The 16,712-nt window shown below is 38.9% G+C and overlaps 2 protein-coding genes across 2 annotated transcripts in view; both read right to left on the bottom strand.

The window, feature by feature from the left end:
- The window catches only part of ATM (ATM serine/threonine kinase), a 579,279-nt gene that overhangs the window by 237,921 nt on the left and 324,646 nt on the right, over positions 1 to 16,712 (bottom strand). The window lies entirely within an intron of this gene.
- Positions 1 to 16,712, bottom strand: part of DDX10 (DEAD-box helicase 10) — a 217,593-nt gene that overhangs the window by 62,210 nt on the left and 138,671 nt on the right. The window contains exons 16-17 of the mRNA XM_075082470.1: positions 16,238 to 16,351; positions 13,884 to 14,045 (exon numbers count right to left, since the gene is read on the bottom strand). Coding sequence (XP_074938571.1) covers positions 13,884 to 14,045; positions 16,238 to 16,351 — 276 coding nt within the window. The remainder of the gene's footprint in view (positions 1 to 13,883; positions 14,046 to 16,237; positions 16,352 to 16,712) is intronic.

Below are 16,712 nucleotides of genomic sequence, written 5' to 3'. Positions count from 1 at the left end.
ACCGGCCCACTACAAACATCTACTTAATCATAAGCCACTGGTTTGGGATATTCTGGTTACTGAGATTTTGGTCCACTTAATTTATGCCATGTTTACTTGTTAATCAAAACACTTAAGTGAAAAGCCTTGCAGAAATTTCAGTGTGTTCTATAGATGTATTTACAAACCAGATTCTACTCTGATAAAAACTACACGCCTGCTTCCCACAAAACCACACTGGTTAGCATTATATCCCTTTCATTCAGTTCTTCATTAAGAGGGTCTTGTGCCAGTCATTCTATTACTCTGGTGTGGACTAACAGCAGGCTGAGTTACCAGCTTATTTTCCTCAAAAGCATTTGCACGGTAGTTCTCAAAATCCTTCAGAACTCTCCCACTGTTTCAAAACCCTTTAAAAACCAACATTAATAGTATTATGCAGCCCTGAGACCTTCTTGATCAGCTTTTTAAAATTTCCTGCAAATCATCTTTTTTCCTCCCCAGCTACACATCTACTTAACAAGGATGTTTAATAACCTCAATTATCACAGGGACGAAAGATTTTAGTCATCATCACATAATATGGCTAAATCATTTGGCTTTCAAATAAACAAAAATTAGTTATGGTTACTGAACCTTTCTGCCTTTCCTGCACTAGAACAAACAACAGAACCAGCTCTGCCTAACAAGGAGCCAAAGCCATAGATAAAGCTGCTTCTAATATACAGAAAAGCTACTCACTGTTCTTAACTGTGAAGTTAAGAATCTGACACTGGCTTCTTTTCACACTCATATTTCCTTCTTCTTCCACTGTTCAGTTTTAAATAAAAAACTCATACCCCTTTTACTTCTCCCTCAAGATTCCAACACAATTATTAAAAAGAAATATTCTAATATTTACATTCCATGTTCTCAAGTTGAGGCAAAAAAAAAAAATAACAGTAGCATGGCAGCACTCACTAGTTGGTGAGGTTAGGAATATCTGAAAGATGCATATATAAATAGTTTAAAAGCCAAGGTTTTATTTACAGAAAAAGAAAATGCAGCAATTTTGAAAGCTGGAAGTTCTTCCCTGCTGCCCCTCCCATCCCCACCCCCACCCCTGAAATCCCCTCTTCCTTTGACTCTTTTCTTTCCACAGTGAAACGTTCATTTTACTTTGCCCAGGGGGCTAACTGCGATATTTTTTAAAAAAAAAAAAAGGTTTATCGCCATGTATTATTAATGGCTTTGTTTCATATTGTAATTTTTCTTTCAGCCTTTCAATTTGTAAACAGCTTGTACAATAAAAGCCTCCTTTCCTTCTCTTAAAGAATTCGTACATAGGTCCTAACTGCTTAGATTTAGATTAAACAAATTCCTTTAGTTGGTGATACACTGCAATTTTACCAGCCTAAAATTTCACTGACCTCTTCTATTTGCTTACCTAAAGGCAAGAAATAGTTTCACTCAATACAACCAATGCATCTTATGGCACGTTTAGCCCTGAGAACATTAAAAAAAGCCTATGGCAACCCTATTTCCTGTAAAAATTTCAGATCCATCTGAGTCATCTGAAGTCTTTTAATTTAAATGCTCAAGAACTCCTGCAGGCTTTGACCAAAGATTTTAATGCTGTGTTTTAATGCTGTGTTAATACTGATGCCATAATTTGGAGCTACCAACCTATTCTATTTAACAGCTGATGTAATGGTACCACACAACAGTTCTTAGAGGTGGCCAAGATTTGGAACAAATCACTCTCTTGCCTGGAAAAATCTGGCTGTTATTTGCAAATACATTTTAGTTGATACCAGTACCTGCTATCATTTCTCAGTATTTTACTATCTCTTGTTATTTCAGTGGGACATAGTTAGGGACTGTCAGCTGTGCTGCAGGAGATACACACCCAGCTGTTCAAAAATGCATAGCATCTCTTATATACTGGCATGGTCATATTCAAGAGCTGGGTTCCACCCAAATTTTAAAGCACAAATGTGCTCTGAAAAGCGACTTAATAAAAGGCACTGTGGTATCCCACGTTTGTCTTGTCTCAGATTTCACACCAAGTTTATGCTGCTTACACACAAAATACGTTTCTAACTGCTCAGCCTGCGAGCAACTTGGTATCTGAAAATCCACCTCTGATAAGTAACAGCACCAGCCCATAAAGCAAGATTACTAACTTCCAGCTACACAATCAGCACACGCATGAGCCAGCACAAAATTAAAATGTGCCCTTTTCCATGGTGGTTTGCTCTACACAGGTGGATGGAAGACAAACTACAAATAGGGAGAACTATTTATTAATTACTTTAAAATAAACAGAATAAGGGAGGACTGAATACACATTGAAAAAGAAAATTCTGTTTCAGCAGTCACTTTTTGGCCATTGCTACATTTTATATTGCTACATAGTTTAATATTTGTCTTGTTATAGAGATTACCAAATCATCTAAATGCAAGCAATGCTTCAACCACCGAAACAAACAAACGTTCCCAACTGAAAGATAAAATTGAATCAACTTATTAGTATTTCTTAGAATACTTTTTTTTTAAACAAAAAAAAAATCTGGAAATTACGTACAAAATTGGTTACTATTCAACAAATCTTAATCTCTTCTGGGGAAAAAAGCAAAAGCTTCTTGATTTTTTTGTGTTTGTTTTTTTTTTTTAATTTCAACATTTTAAACTAAATGTTTATATTAAATAATTTTATATTAAATAATCTCTTCAAGCAACAAACTCTATCAAGCAACAAACTATATAAAGAGCTCACGTTAGAGCAGATGTTTACTTTATAGGCAGGGGAACTGAAACACACAGGTCTAGTATGACTATTGAGCACAACAGAGGAAAACTGTGGCCAAGGCGGCCAACAGCATCCTGGCTTGTATCAGGAATAGTGTGTCCAGCAGGAGCAGGGAGGTGATCATGCCCCTGTACTTGGCCCTGGTGAGGCCACACCTCCAATATTGTGTGCAGTTTTGGGACCCTCAGTACAAAAGGGACACTGAGTTGCTGGAGTGTGTCCAGAGAAGGGCAACGAAGCTGGTGAAAGGTCTAGAGAGCAAGTGTTATGAGGAGAGGTTGAGAGAACTGGGGTTGTTTAGTCTGGAGAAGAGGACGCTGAGGGGAGACCTTATCACTCTCTACAACTACCTGAAAGGAGGTTGTAGTGAGGTGGGTGTTGGTCTCTTCTCCCAAGTTACTAGCAATAGAATGAGAGGAAACGGCTTCAAGCTGCGTCAGGGGAGGTTTAGATTGGATATTAGGGAAAATTTCTTCACTGAAAGTGGTCAGGCATTGGAACAGGCTGCCCAGAGAGGTGGTGGAGTCACCATCCCCGGTGGTATTTAAAAGATGTGTAGATGTGGCACTTCAGGGCATGGTTTAGGAGACATGGTAGTGTTGAGTTGACGGTTGGACTTCATGATCCTAGAGACCTTTTCCAACCTTAATGATTCTATGAACACAGGAAACCAGCTGACAAAACGGAAAATTATTCCTTTTTCATTTAACATCTGAACACACTAAACGTGCTTTAAGGATAGAAATTTTTAAAGAAGTTGGTAAGTAGGCCATCTGGTTTAAACATATGTATGTTAATATATATATTGTTGCCAAAATGATTTAGGATGTTTATTGACCGAAGAGGAAAGGCAGACAAGGCAGGACACATGGATATATACAGTTTGTTTCTGGGAAAGAGACTTCCCATAAGAAAGGATGTTAAATCATAGTAATTAGAATACAGAGACAGTCTAGTAACCATCTTTTTTGTGTGCAAATGGCATCTGAGCCAGATTCTGAGCTGACAGGAATCAAAAGGATTCTTTCAAATAAATTCACAGACCCTTCCATCCCACCCTGTATATACGTACACAAGCACACAGAGCGAGGTAAAGGCAACCCTAATTCAACTTAAAATACATTTTCAACAGAATTACATCAGGAATTAAGTTAGTTAACAGTGTTTAAAAGTAACATTTAAAACTGTAAAGTAAAATATTAATGGAAAAGTCAATGGGAGTTGCACTGTAAAACACTATAGTATTTTCCAGAGAAAAGCAGAGGAAAAAAGCTGATGAAGGTGCACTTGATCTTATTCTGTGGCTGCTTTTGGTTTTGAAGAGATGATACCATTTAAGAGCAGGAATTCATAATCTAGACAGGTCACAGACTCTTGAACTGCCATAATGCAGCTGCTCTTAAAGCAGCCCTCATACACCAGATCTGAGAGAATGCAGAAAACCCCCACAGCTATCTGTGCCTGTCATGCATACGCAAGCCCCCAGCAGTACCCAGGTCCTCAGCAAGAGGAGGGTTCAACTCTCCCATCAGAAGCTGCTGGGTTGCCTCAAAGACCCATGAAAGGTAGAGGTCAGCACTTTGGGCAGTTGTGCCGTTACATCCTCCAGCAGGACAAATGGCCTGGCACTAGAAGTTCTTCTCCTTACAGCCCTAAGGCTGCAACTCCACCTGAGCTGAAGTTAGATTAAGCCTATGCTACTTTTGCCACCACCCACCTTCCAGCTGCATCTTCCTGACATTCACCTGATTAGGGTGTACACAAACATCCTATTCACAGTTACTTCATCTTCTTACTTTCCACATCAATAAGATGAGACCAAGATCTCTGATTTTGCTGGAGAACTCTTAGAAAACATTCAAGGGCACTTCCAGCTTTAAGTGTAGCCCATCCAGCTGCTGAAGCGATAAAAAAGCAAACAATGAGCAAGCCCTTGCCTCTGCCAGAAGCATAGGGAGGCAGGACAGATGCTGCTGTTAAGACTGAAAAGGGATGTCTGTCAACTCACTTGTCAGTGTCCATTCCCCTTATCTTAATAGCTCTGCACTCAGAACACAACATCGGCACTGCCTGCACACAATAGCTATGAAAGGGCTCAGACAGGCTTTCTAACAAAGTAATACTCTATTGATTTATTTTACACATCTCTCCATCTCTAATACTTTTCTTCTTTGCTGTTCAGCTAAACGCTCCTCTCAGCAGCAACCTTCTTCCCTTTATATTTTGCTCCTATGCTGGCACACTCTTTACGTGAGAGAATTTTATCATCCTCACCCAGCACCACATTAAACCAACTATACAAGTACACTGAAATCTGACAAATTTCACTTCAAAGTGAAGTACTATTCAAGTGCTTTACTTAATAAAGAACATAATACTGCACCGATTTCTTTTTCCCTTTAGATTATTTCCTTTGAAATATGATGCAATCTTACTTCAGAATTAATGCATTGATTGATTTCAAACTACAAATACTATTTTTCATGGGTGCATTTATCTTCCAGCGTACTGACTGGTTTGTGCTGTATAGCATCTATTTTTCTTTTTATTAATTGCATATAATTTTTTTTAATCACAAGTAAAGATTTGATTAAAAAAAAGAAAATCCCCGGGTGGTCTTTTCTGTTTCTTGAACTGTTATACACAGTATTCAATTATCTATTACAATATGCTACAAGTACTGTTAGTATTATTTTATAAAACTATAAATCAAACACGTTTAAATCGCAACTACTCTCCCATCAACAGAAATCATTTGCAAAAGCAAGACTGTGAGCAAGACAGAGCCTAGAGCTCCAGTTGGAGGGGTGGCTGCAAAAAGGCTGCCAACGAAGGGGCAAGGTGCAGGGCATTCTCCCCCGAGAGCATTCCCATCTGGGCCATGGCTCACCCAAGGCATGGGATGAGGCTTGTGGTAGGGGCTGGAGGCAAGAGAGAGACAAAGGCTACCGTACTACAGTAGGAAGTAAACTCCAAGGAATGCAGTGTGGCACGAGATACACAAAAGAAAAATAATCCACCATAAATATCAGCTGACACATTTATTGATTTGGTCACACTGTTCTTCTACTAGTTAAAATTACCAGCATTACTGCTTTTAAAAATAAACTCAGTTTGATTCTAACCTTTGGCCAACTGAAGGTTGTAAAGGAAATTAATTCTTCCTTCATAAGTGAACCTACATCTCTTTTTCAAGTTCCTATATCAGGTGCATCTTTCATTGGATCTATTTAATTCATACAGATTTTAAGTCACCATGAGTTGACCATAGTTCTGCAAGTACTCTCTCCAAGCATGCTAGATATCCTGTATAGCTGTAGAGTACCTTTTTTTCCCCTAAATGCCCCCAGAAATCTTCGTGCTTTTTAAGCATCAGCTCTAAACTCAGTACCGGGGCTGTTACATCATCCCTAGTATTATAACTCATTTTTTCTTCCTCAGAGGAAGCATCCTTTCCAGATTCTAAAGAACTCTATATGAATTAATATAAAATGTATAAAGTTACAGTCTCCCTCCTACTCTTACCCCTATATACTGATGGAAAAATTATAGAAAATACTCATTTTGAACTCCATGTTTAAATCTACCTGGATGGTCCCTCTAGGGATACCTTGAATGTAATAACGTGAATTGTAAGGCTATCCTGTTAACAGTGAGACAAAAACAAGAAGGAGAAAATGTAACAAATATGAACATGAATATACTGACCCTAATAAGCAGTAAGGCAGACAGTAACAGAGACCTGAGCTCCTAAGTCACTGACAGAAGAACACTACAGAAACCACACAAGCAGAACCTTGAGAAGCTTCACATAGAACTTTGTAACTGATAAGAACAAAAGCAGCAAGTTTATCTATGTTTATCAGTCTCATGGGAAAGAATAAACTTATTATGGAATATTTGAAAGCCACTGTAAGACTGTGTGGAAAGACCAGCACCTGGCAAGACCCATGGCCAAGGCCAGTGACTGTGGAAGGGCCCTATGGCATGGGTATGTATACTGGACATACCTCGGGCCCACACTATTAAGGTATTGGTGAATGTGAGTGTGCTTTTGAATCAAGGAGTGAGGGCATTGGTAGTTCTGCTAGAAACTTCAACCTTGATCAGCCAGCAAGACGGAATAAGCTTGTGCTGCCCGTGCCATTCATGTTTATGTGAGTGCTGCCTGTGTTTATTTTTTCTGTGCCTCTTCTCTCTGTTGACACCCATGTGTATGTTTTGTTGTGCATCTGTGTAATACATGTGCAGTCTTGCTAGGGCCAGGTCTGTACCCTGGAACAGCAGCAGCCTCCACCTAACAGGTCTGGGCATTTCGCTTCCCTTACCAGTCTGCGATCTTCCATTTTCAAGAATGAATTTTAATCAGAAAGTTATTGAGTGAATTCACTGGGGTAAGTATACTCTTCCTGAAACTGCAAGTTTTTTATTTTACAAAAGTCTTTCCATAAAGTCTGGTATGAAGAATTTCCTCTTTTAGCCTTGGAAAGAGTTAATAAAGTAATAATATTTGGTAGAGCAAATATACAAAGGGTGAAATATCACAGCATATCCTCCTCATAAAAACTATCTGCTTTCCCATTAACAAACACATTTAGGAAACAGGAGACAAATCAAACAGAGGTACTCTGTTTCAATACAGTTTCTAAAATAGTTCTATATTTTCTACTGAATTAAGAATAGTATGAGCAAGACTAAGAGACCACTTAACTTTGGACCTCAGGTGCTACAAATCAGCACCATTTCATTAGCACAAGGGCCACAACGTATCTCCAGTTTCTCCCCAGAAACAGCAGTATCTTCTGAAAGATCCCCCTGTGACCTGAAGTCTAACTGCTGTAATACCTGTACAACCACAGTTGTTTAACTTCCTCCAGGGAGGTACGCCCTGCATTTGGCAGTATCAGGCCCCTGAAGACAGCTGTTTGCTATTAATACCACCCAAATAAAGTAAAATTCAAAAAAATTTACTTCTAACTATCTTCTCATGTTGATCGTCCCAGGTTCACAGGACATCTTAGTTACTGGGACGTGAGGTAAGAAATAAAACTCCTATTCATTTTTCCTTCAGCACCAATGGCCATTTTTCTGAGCTTGGGTTAGTATACAGAAAGAGAGGTTATTAAGAAGTGAGATTAATCCCTCTCCAACACTATTTTCATCCTAATGACAGTGCACTTTCAGTTGAAAACTTCAAAATGGAGTGAAAAAATATGTTCTGAATTCTTTATTCACTTCTCCCTTTATTGTTGTTTATAACATTTTACACATTTCAAAAGAGCTCAGATCTCTACCTCTCGCTGGGCTGTCATTAAATATCCATTAATGCAGAATTCTTTTCACATCATCTTGATCAGTGTTGCTGCCCTTTCCCTTGTGCTCAACTGCTGAAATCTACTTCAATTCCAAAACTTCAATAAGCATTAATTACACCACAATTATAATTCAGATCTTTATTTATTTTTCTCCATCTGATTTTCAATTTTTCTCCATTTGCAGAGGAAGGAGAGGATAGCAAAATGTGAGACTCATGAAGGAAACCTAATTATAGTGTAGATGCTTTGCAAGTTTCCACAAGCCTTAAGGCACTGCAAAACACATCTCATCTAATCCAAGCATCTCATGAATGCACCAAAACATATTTCTGATCATACTGAAAACTGTGCTCATTTAAATGGCATTCACAAATGGATTTAAAAGTAATGGCCTGTGGATACTTTCTGAATAGTTCTCCTCTTCATCAGAAACAGTTTTGCAAGGACAGTTCATATTAAGCTGACAGGCCATATTCACCTAAAAAAAGCTATTTTTGTGCAAGTTTTGATTTTAAGAAGTTATTTTGTTCCCAAAGATCTTTTCTCTTCAAGAGTATACTGAAGAAACCGTAAAAGGCGGATTCTCAATGGAAGATGACCTATAAAATTACAAGCTTTATAAAAACACTGTTTTTTCTACAGTGTTTTTCCTACATCCACTCACAATCTACATCAAAATCTGAACCCATGTGCAAGATATAAAAAACTCAATGAAACAACATATGCTTTCATACCCTTCCATAAATTATTTTGTTATTCTAAGCCACCATATTAAAGCCATTGTAGAGACTTCAGGGATTAGCATACATTCATCTTCAGATGACTTTTTGATTAGTGATGTACCTAATCACGCAGCAGACTGCTATATTTTGCTTATACAAAACCAAACACATTTGTCTCTATTGGTCTTCTAATCTACGTATATAATAATTTTAATAGAGTTACCATGTTTCAAGAATTGGTTTAAAGGGAAAAAGAAAAACTGTCAAAATTACAAACCAGGAAACTACACCAAGCATCAGCTGCAGTAGGAAGAAAAGGAATTAAGAGGAGGAAATATGAATCAAGATACAGATATTTGAAACTTGCTGAAGTGAAGGAACAGAAGAAAGTCAAATTGAGAAAAAAGTTAAGCAGAGATCTTGAACAAACATGAAGCACAAGCAGAGAGAAAAAAATTAACTGTGGCTTTTTCAAAAAGCTAAGACAGAAGAAGAAAGTTGTAGGAGAATTCAGTAACCAAGGTGAAAAACCAAGAAACAGAGTTGTCACATCTGGCTTGTAGACAACATGTCAAATGGACAAAGATCTACAGCAGTCTGCTTGCGGGAAGGAAATTAAAACAAATATGGGAATGAAATAATTCACATTATTGCAGAAAGGAAAGGTCAGAAGACAGAGTTCATGCTATGTCATGATGCATTTTGGCTGATAGCAAAGTATGGACAATTTTAAAGGATGCAATGACAGTCACAAGTGACGGATTTAAGACTTCGGGTAAAAGGGACTGCTGAATGCCAGTGAGGGGATGTGTAAGATGGGGTGAAAGTATGTGACTTTCCAAAGCTCCTCTTTCAATGACAGAAGAAAGGGCACTAAGACATCCATATTTACACAAAATCTGAAGTCATGAAAATAAGACAGACTGCTAGTCTTTTTGCTGCTTTCATATCCTTTGCTGGTAACACACTTGAATCTCTTTTAGGTTTCAACCTCTCCCTCCAAATGAGGCTAAGAAATACTTGTACCACTAGCCCGTCAGGCTTGCTTATACAACAAAACCTTTAACAGCAAATTCAGACAACAGTCAGGCACCTGATCAGGCTTCTGCAGTACAGTCATGACACATGGACTTGGGTATTTCTTCTTCCTTCGTATCACTGAGATGCCAGCCAAAGATTCAAACTCAGCTAAGTATCTGCTGCGGAGTGATTATGTTATCTTTTGGGAAAGGAAACCTTATGAGGTGGGAGGATTTTTAAAAACCACTGGGTAGTCACTGTGAGTGAGGCAGTTCAAGTTTTTCCCTAGCATTCTTTCGTTAATGACGGACTGATAAGGATAACTTCTTAAGCCAGCCCTACCAGAGATGTGATACTGGACCAGATGGTCACCAACACAAGTGAGCTAATCAGTGACATCAAGGTTGGAGGCAGCCTGGGCTGCAGTGATCATGCACTGGTGGAGTTCGCGGTCCTGAGGGATAGGGGACAGGCAAAGAGTAAAGTCAGGACCCTGAATTTTAGGAAAGAAAAATACCAGCTCTTCAAGGAGTTAGTCAGTAGAACTCCCTGGGAAACTGCCCTCAGGGACAAGGGAGCAGAATAGAGCTGGCAGATATTTAAGGATGCTTTCCATAGAGCTTTTGATCCCCAGAGGTAAGAAATCAGGAAAGGAAGGCAAGAGACCAGCATGGCTGAGTCAAGACCTTCTGGTCAAACTAAAGGGCAAGAAGGAAATACACAGGCAGTGGAAGCAAGGACAGGTGTCCTAGGAAGAGTACAGGAATGCTGCCCAGTTGTGTGGGATGGGGTCAGGAAGGCCAAGGCGCAGCTGGAGCTGAACTTGGCAAGGGACACAAAGAATAGTAAGGGCTTCTACAGGTATGTCAGCCAGAAAAGGAAGGTCCAAGAAAGTATACTACCACTATGAACAAGACTGGCAAACTAGTAACAATGGACTAGGAGACAGCTAAGGTCTCAATAACATTTTTGCCTCAGTTGTCACTGGCAATCTCTCTTTCCATACCTCTCAAGTGGATGGACTGCAAGGTGGGACTGGGGGAGCAAAGCCCCTCCCACTGTAAGGGAAGATCAGGTTCATGACCACCTAAGAAACCTGGACATACGTAAGTCTATGGGACCTGATGAGATGCATCCCAGAGTCCTGAGGGAACTGGCTGATGGAGCTGCTAAACCACTCTCCATGATATTTCAAAAGTCATGGCAGTCAGGTGAAGTTCCTGGGAACCGGAAAAAGGGAAATGTTGCACCCATTTTCAGAAAGGGCAGAAAGGAGGACTCTGGGAACTACCAGCCTGTCAGCCTCACCTCTGTGCCTGGGAAGATCATGGAACAGATCCTCCTAGAAGCTCTGCTAAGGCATATGGAGGACAGGGGGGTGATGAGAAGCAGCCAGTATGGCTTCACCAAGGGCAAGTACTGCCTGACCAACCTAGTGGCTTCTTCTATGACAGAGTGACTACATCAGCAGACAAGGGAAGAGCTACAGATGTCATCTATCTGGACTTCTGTAAGGCCTTTGACATTGTCCCCACAACATCCTTCTCTAAATTGAAGAGAGATGGATTTCACGGGCGGACTGTTCAGTGGATGAGGAATTGGTTGGATGGTTGCATTGCAGATGACACCAAGCTGAGTGGAGTAGTTGACATGCCCGAGGGATGGGATGCCATCCAGAGGTATGTGGGCAAGCTTGAGAAGTCGGGCCATGTGAACCTTATGAAGTTCAACAAGGCCAAGTACAAGGTCCTGCACCTGGGTCGGGGCAATGCCCAATATCAATACAGGCTGGAGGATGAAGAGACTGAGAGCAGCCCTGCAGAAAAGGACTTGGGGGTACTAGTGGATGAAAAGCTGGACATGAGCTGGCAATGCACACTTGCAGCCCAGAATGGCAAACCATATCCTGGGCTGCATCAAAAGAAGTGTGGCCAGCAGGTTGAGGGAGGTGATCCTACCACTCTACTCCACTCTCATGAGACCCCACCTGGAGCACTGTGTCCAGCTCTGGAGCCCTGAGCACAGGAAAGACATGGACCTGTTGGAGTGGGTCCAGAGGAGGGCCACAGAAATGATCAGAGGGATGGAATGCATCTCCTTTGAAGACAAGCTGAGGGAGCTGGGGTTGTTCAGCCTGGAGAAGAGAAGGCTGCAGGGAGACCTTATTGCAGCCTTTCAATACTTAAAGGCTGTTTATAAGAATGATGGGACAAACTTTTTAGTACAATCTGTTGTGCTAGCACAAGGGGTAGAGGTTTTAAACTAAAGGAGACTAGATCTAGACTAGATATAAGGAAGACATTTTTTACACTGAGGGTGGTGAAACACTGGAACAGGTTGCCCAGAGAGGTGGTAGATGCCCCATCCCTGGAAACATTCACGGTCAGGTTGGATGGGGCTCTGAGCAACCTGATCTAGTTGAAGATGTCCCTGCTTATTGCAGGGAGTTTGGACTAGATGATCTTTGGAGGTCCCTTCCAACCCAAATCATCCTATGATTCTATGACTTTCTCCACTGACAACGCAATAACTTCCCAAAAGGTATTAGTGAGAAACCAATGGCTGAAATGGGAGACAGTAAAATAATCTTTATCTATGATACTTATCTATGGTTTCTAAATTATGCCATAGAACTTCTCCCTGTAGTGTGAATTTAGCTAATTACATGTTTTCTGTTAAGAAAAAATTTAATAATATCTGCCCCACATAATAACAATGTAGCTTCTTCATGGGTCACTGAAGGAATGGATCTTCTGATCACTAGATCAGCTTAACATGAACCAAGAGAAAGGAGGTAGTGTTTGGCTCTGATCAGATGAGACAAAAGAGGAGAACTTGATACATTTTCACAACTGTTACTATTACAGCTATTTCCTAAGCAGCAAAAGCTGACTGTCAAGAATCCCAGACATAAAGGATGACTTACTAATAAGGTAGGGTAACAAAAATACATTCAATCTGTGTGGCAGCCTTACCTTATATAGCCTGTATTAATTTATACATAAAATGAATTGGTATCTCAAACTTGAATGCCTTCTGAAGTGAGGGTGGAGGATGATCTTTAACCATAAGGTTAGTGAGACTACGGGGAGGCAAATGAGGTTCTACCATAGTGAATCCTGAACTCCCACCTACTACCTTCCTGCCCCTTCTGTCCTTTAAAATTTTATCTCCTTTAAAGTTGTATAAGTGAAAAATTAGGACACTAAACAGTTTGTAAGACCATTCCAAATATTGAGTGACAATCAGGAAACTGAATACTTCATCATGTAGGGATAATTTATCGTGGAAAGCATTTTTCTACCTCAAATTGTTAAGCCACAAATAAAATCTGAATGTGCATGCAATGACTGAATGCAGTATGGCAGCCCTAATAACTAGACACGTATTTCACAGTACCTCAGTCAGAAGCCTTTTTTTGTTGGGGTTTGTTTTTTTTAATATATACCCTTCTTGTCATATTACCATTCATTTCTTTTATTTCATTTCATAAAGGAAAAGTGAAAAACACTCATGCAGTAAGGTAGGTTATAAGAAACTTGACACTTTCCATAATTACAAAAAACCTCCACCATATTGATGATGTGGTCAGTCCTGTTCTTTTTGTCCGCCTCACTTTTTGAGAGAAGGCATTCTCTTTTCATAGTATCTCCACAGTTTTCACATTTTATAGCCAGTCTTTCATTTCCCCCTCCCCCTAAACATCTTCAGCATTTGTTAGAGCATGCATGCCAAACACTTTCTTTTTGTGAAACAAACCCACCAAACACTGCTTAAAAAACCTGATGCTTCCACTAAGCTCTTACCAGATTTTAAAGCTGTAAATAGAACTCCACTGTTAACCAATAACTGGTATTGCATACGGCTTTGTGTTATCCAGCTACTTAAGTCAGAACAGTCTTCCTCTGTGCAATGTAGTCCCAGAAAAACTGATTAATTTAAATGACCTTGTACTACACTTATTTCACAATATATTTCAGTATTTTCCCTCACTGAGCAATCCATACCACAGTTTCTATTTCTGCACTTCAGTAATGGAGGTAGAAATCAACTTACCCTATGTTTTTCCTTTACTTTCTTCCTGTATTCTTCCTTGTCAAATTTGTCTTCTTCCCGCAGTATCTCTTTTGCTTTATCTAAGTTGATACCACTGGCATCATCTTCCTCATCTGCATTCGCCAAACTGGATTTCTGCACAGGTGGCCACTGCTGCACTAACTGAGTTATACATGTCAACAAGAAAAATAATGGTTAGAATCATTTTCTCCACGTGAAAGTTTTGATGCACTAAATATTCTGACACACTGTTTTTCTAGACTAAATTAAAAGGACGTTTTCAAAGGAAACAAACAAACAAAACTTTTGCACAATACAAACTGGGATACCTTATTTAACATCACATTCAGTCAAAAACGAGTGTTTGAAAATAACATCTCCATTACACTACATGACTGTTTAAGAGATTCACTTGAACTTCTTCCCCTGTTTTTCTCTCTTTGTCTAATGGAACAAATAATTCAGAATCCTGCTAGTCATTTTGGGAGAAAACTGGTATTTCCTTTCACAAAATGGCTCTCCAAAATACATGCAACAGAACAAAACACCAGTAAATCTAAACAGTGTGTTTTCATGTAAACAATCAATATTCTAACATATTAAGTGAGAGAAAAATGAGGTAAGCCTTCATCACAGTACATGAAAAACCGTATGCTGCAGGTTCATGTTTTGGGGGAAGCAAGGAGGACAGATGCAGAGGGTTTTATTGGTTATTGTACAAAAACTGCATTGGAAATGTTTGATTATTTAAGTTTGACTTGTGAATGACATGCTGAACACATCCAGCTTCCCTTAAATATATGAAATTCTAAACTGAAGACAAAGACTACCTGCATATTCACCAAAAAATATCCCCACCTATCTCATGACCTTGTGGTTTGAGCAGGTATTTTCTGGGGGTAGTCTTGCTTAAATCATTCTTGCTTACAGACTGGTAGAGTAGTAACTCTTAAAAGACACTATATGGCAGAAAATACAGTATGTCGTTCAGATACAAATGCCAAACCAAACACGTTTAGGATACTCTAATGCACACAGAGTGTTATTCACCTGGATACTGATAAACCCAACCTACTGTTTCCACTTCCTTTCATAAAATGAAGTTTGCATATATTCTAGGAAGATACATTTCTTAAAGGAGTTTTATTTTATTAGATAGAAGCATGTGGAGTAGAACAGTAAAACTTTAAAGCACAGTTTTACACAGCTCAGAAAAAATGCAGGAACAACATACATAGATGCAAACTTTATGCTTCCTTAAATATGTCACCCCTTCTCTAATGTGATACTTTTCTAACTATAACCTTTCTGCTTTTTTTTCTCTATCCTCACTCCTTTTTGCTTCATTGCATGGATACATAAAACATTTGCATATGTATTTTAAGATGACAGCTTCTGAATATCTAAAAATATCTGAAGATATAATTTCCAGTCAATGGGTCAACCTCTAAAACCTTTTAAATTTTCCCTAATGTGAGTAATTATATGGCTATACTCCCTTCACCTGCAATATGAAATGCTTTATTTTATTTGGTCACAAAAGCAAATTATATACTTGTAAAGGTGACCTCTCTTTTGGTTTATGCCTTACTGAAATTAATGTGGAGAAAAAAAAAAAAGTTACTTTTTTCTTGATGTTGGAAATGGCAAAACAATGTACACAGCATCTGAAGCTGTGAAATCAAATGCTAGAAAAGTTTGTGGAGTGTGGAAGCTTACTAGTGAGGTTATCGCCACAATGAAACCGTAGAGTGACTAGCATACACAATAGTTCCTATCTGTATAAAATCAATACATTTTTCCAAGGACTATTAAAAGACCCAGTTAAATTACTGGCAAATTTCAATGCACTGCTATATCAGCACCAGTAGGCAAAAATTTGGTGCTTCCTTGCCTTTCCTAACAATATTTTGAATAGTGAACACTGGAAAGAAAAACACAGACTTCCTCTAATTCCAGTACTTTAACTCAAGACTTGGCAGAGCTTTGGCAAATACTACAAGAAAATAATTTTACATTTCTGTAAGGAAAAAAAATAGGCTTTTTATTCCACCTGAAATTGAAGACAATAAGCAAAGAGAAGGTATGGTTCTGTACATCCACTAACAGCCCTCACACAAGTATCTTACACATACAAAGGTGGAATGAGGTTGGTGCTGAACACTGCTCTAAAAAGAGGAATTGAATTCTAAATGGAAGCATTTAGGTTTTGCAAAACTTAAACCAGTTACAAAACCCACGCATTTCTAAAAAAACTATCTTTTTATACAGATATAAACTGTAAGTATTTTTGTCTTTATAGAAACAACAAATTCAGTTCCCACCAAAATACAGTTATTTTGAATTGTTCTTACCTCTCCATCTTCAGTAAAGACTATTTTTGTGTTGACTTTAAATTTCTTCTTCAAGATTTTTTTGGCTTCTTGGGTTTTAGTAGCTTTTTTCTTCATCTTTGATTTTGTCGCATTCTGTATAAAAGAAAATGTGATTTGTTATGGGTTTTTTTTAGTCACGGACTGTATGCTTCAATTTTTCTTAAAAGCAATTAGATGTATTAAAACGTAATTCCTAACACATGAATAAGAGTAATTCCAGTAAAAATTAGCTAACAGACCTTTTCATAAAAGTGTTTTAAGCAGGCCATATCATGAGGAACTCATTTACTCTGTTAACAATTCAGCATAACTTAAATCTTATCAGCAGCAGGACACCTGACTCATTCAATTTTCGCTCACCTTTTTGGGACAAGGACACCAGATTCACCAGCTTATGCTCTTAGCAAGCCTCATCAGACAAGAAATCCAGTATAACTGACTGAAGCCATTAGCT

This window comes from Phalacrocorax aristotelis, chromosome 1, assembly GCF_949628215.1.
Source record: "Phalacrocorax aristotelis chromosome 1, bGulAri2.1, whole genome shotgun sequence".
Lineage (NCBI taxonomy): Eukaryota > Metazoa > Chordata > Aves > Suliformes > Phalacrocoracidae > Phalacrocorax > Phalacrocorax aristotelis.
Note: the sequence above shows the minus strand (reverse complement) of the source record. Positions and strands in the feature narration are given on the sequence as shown.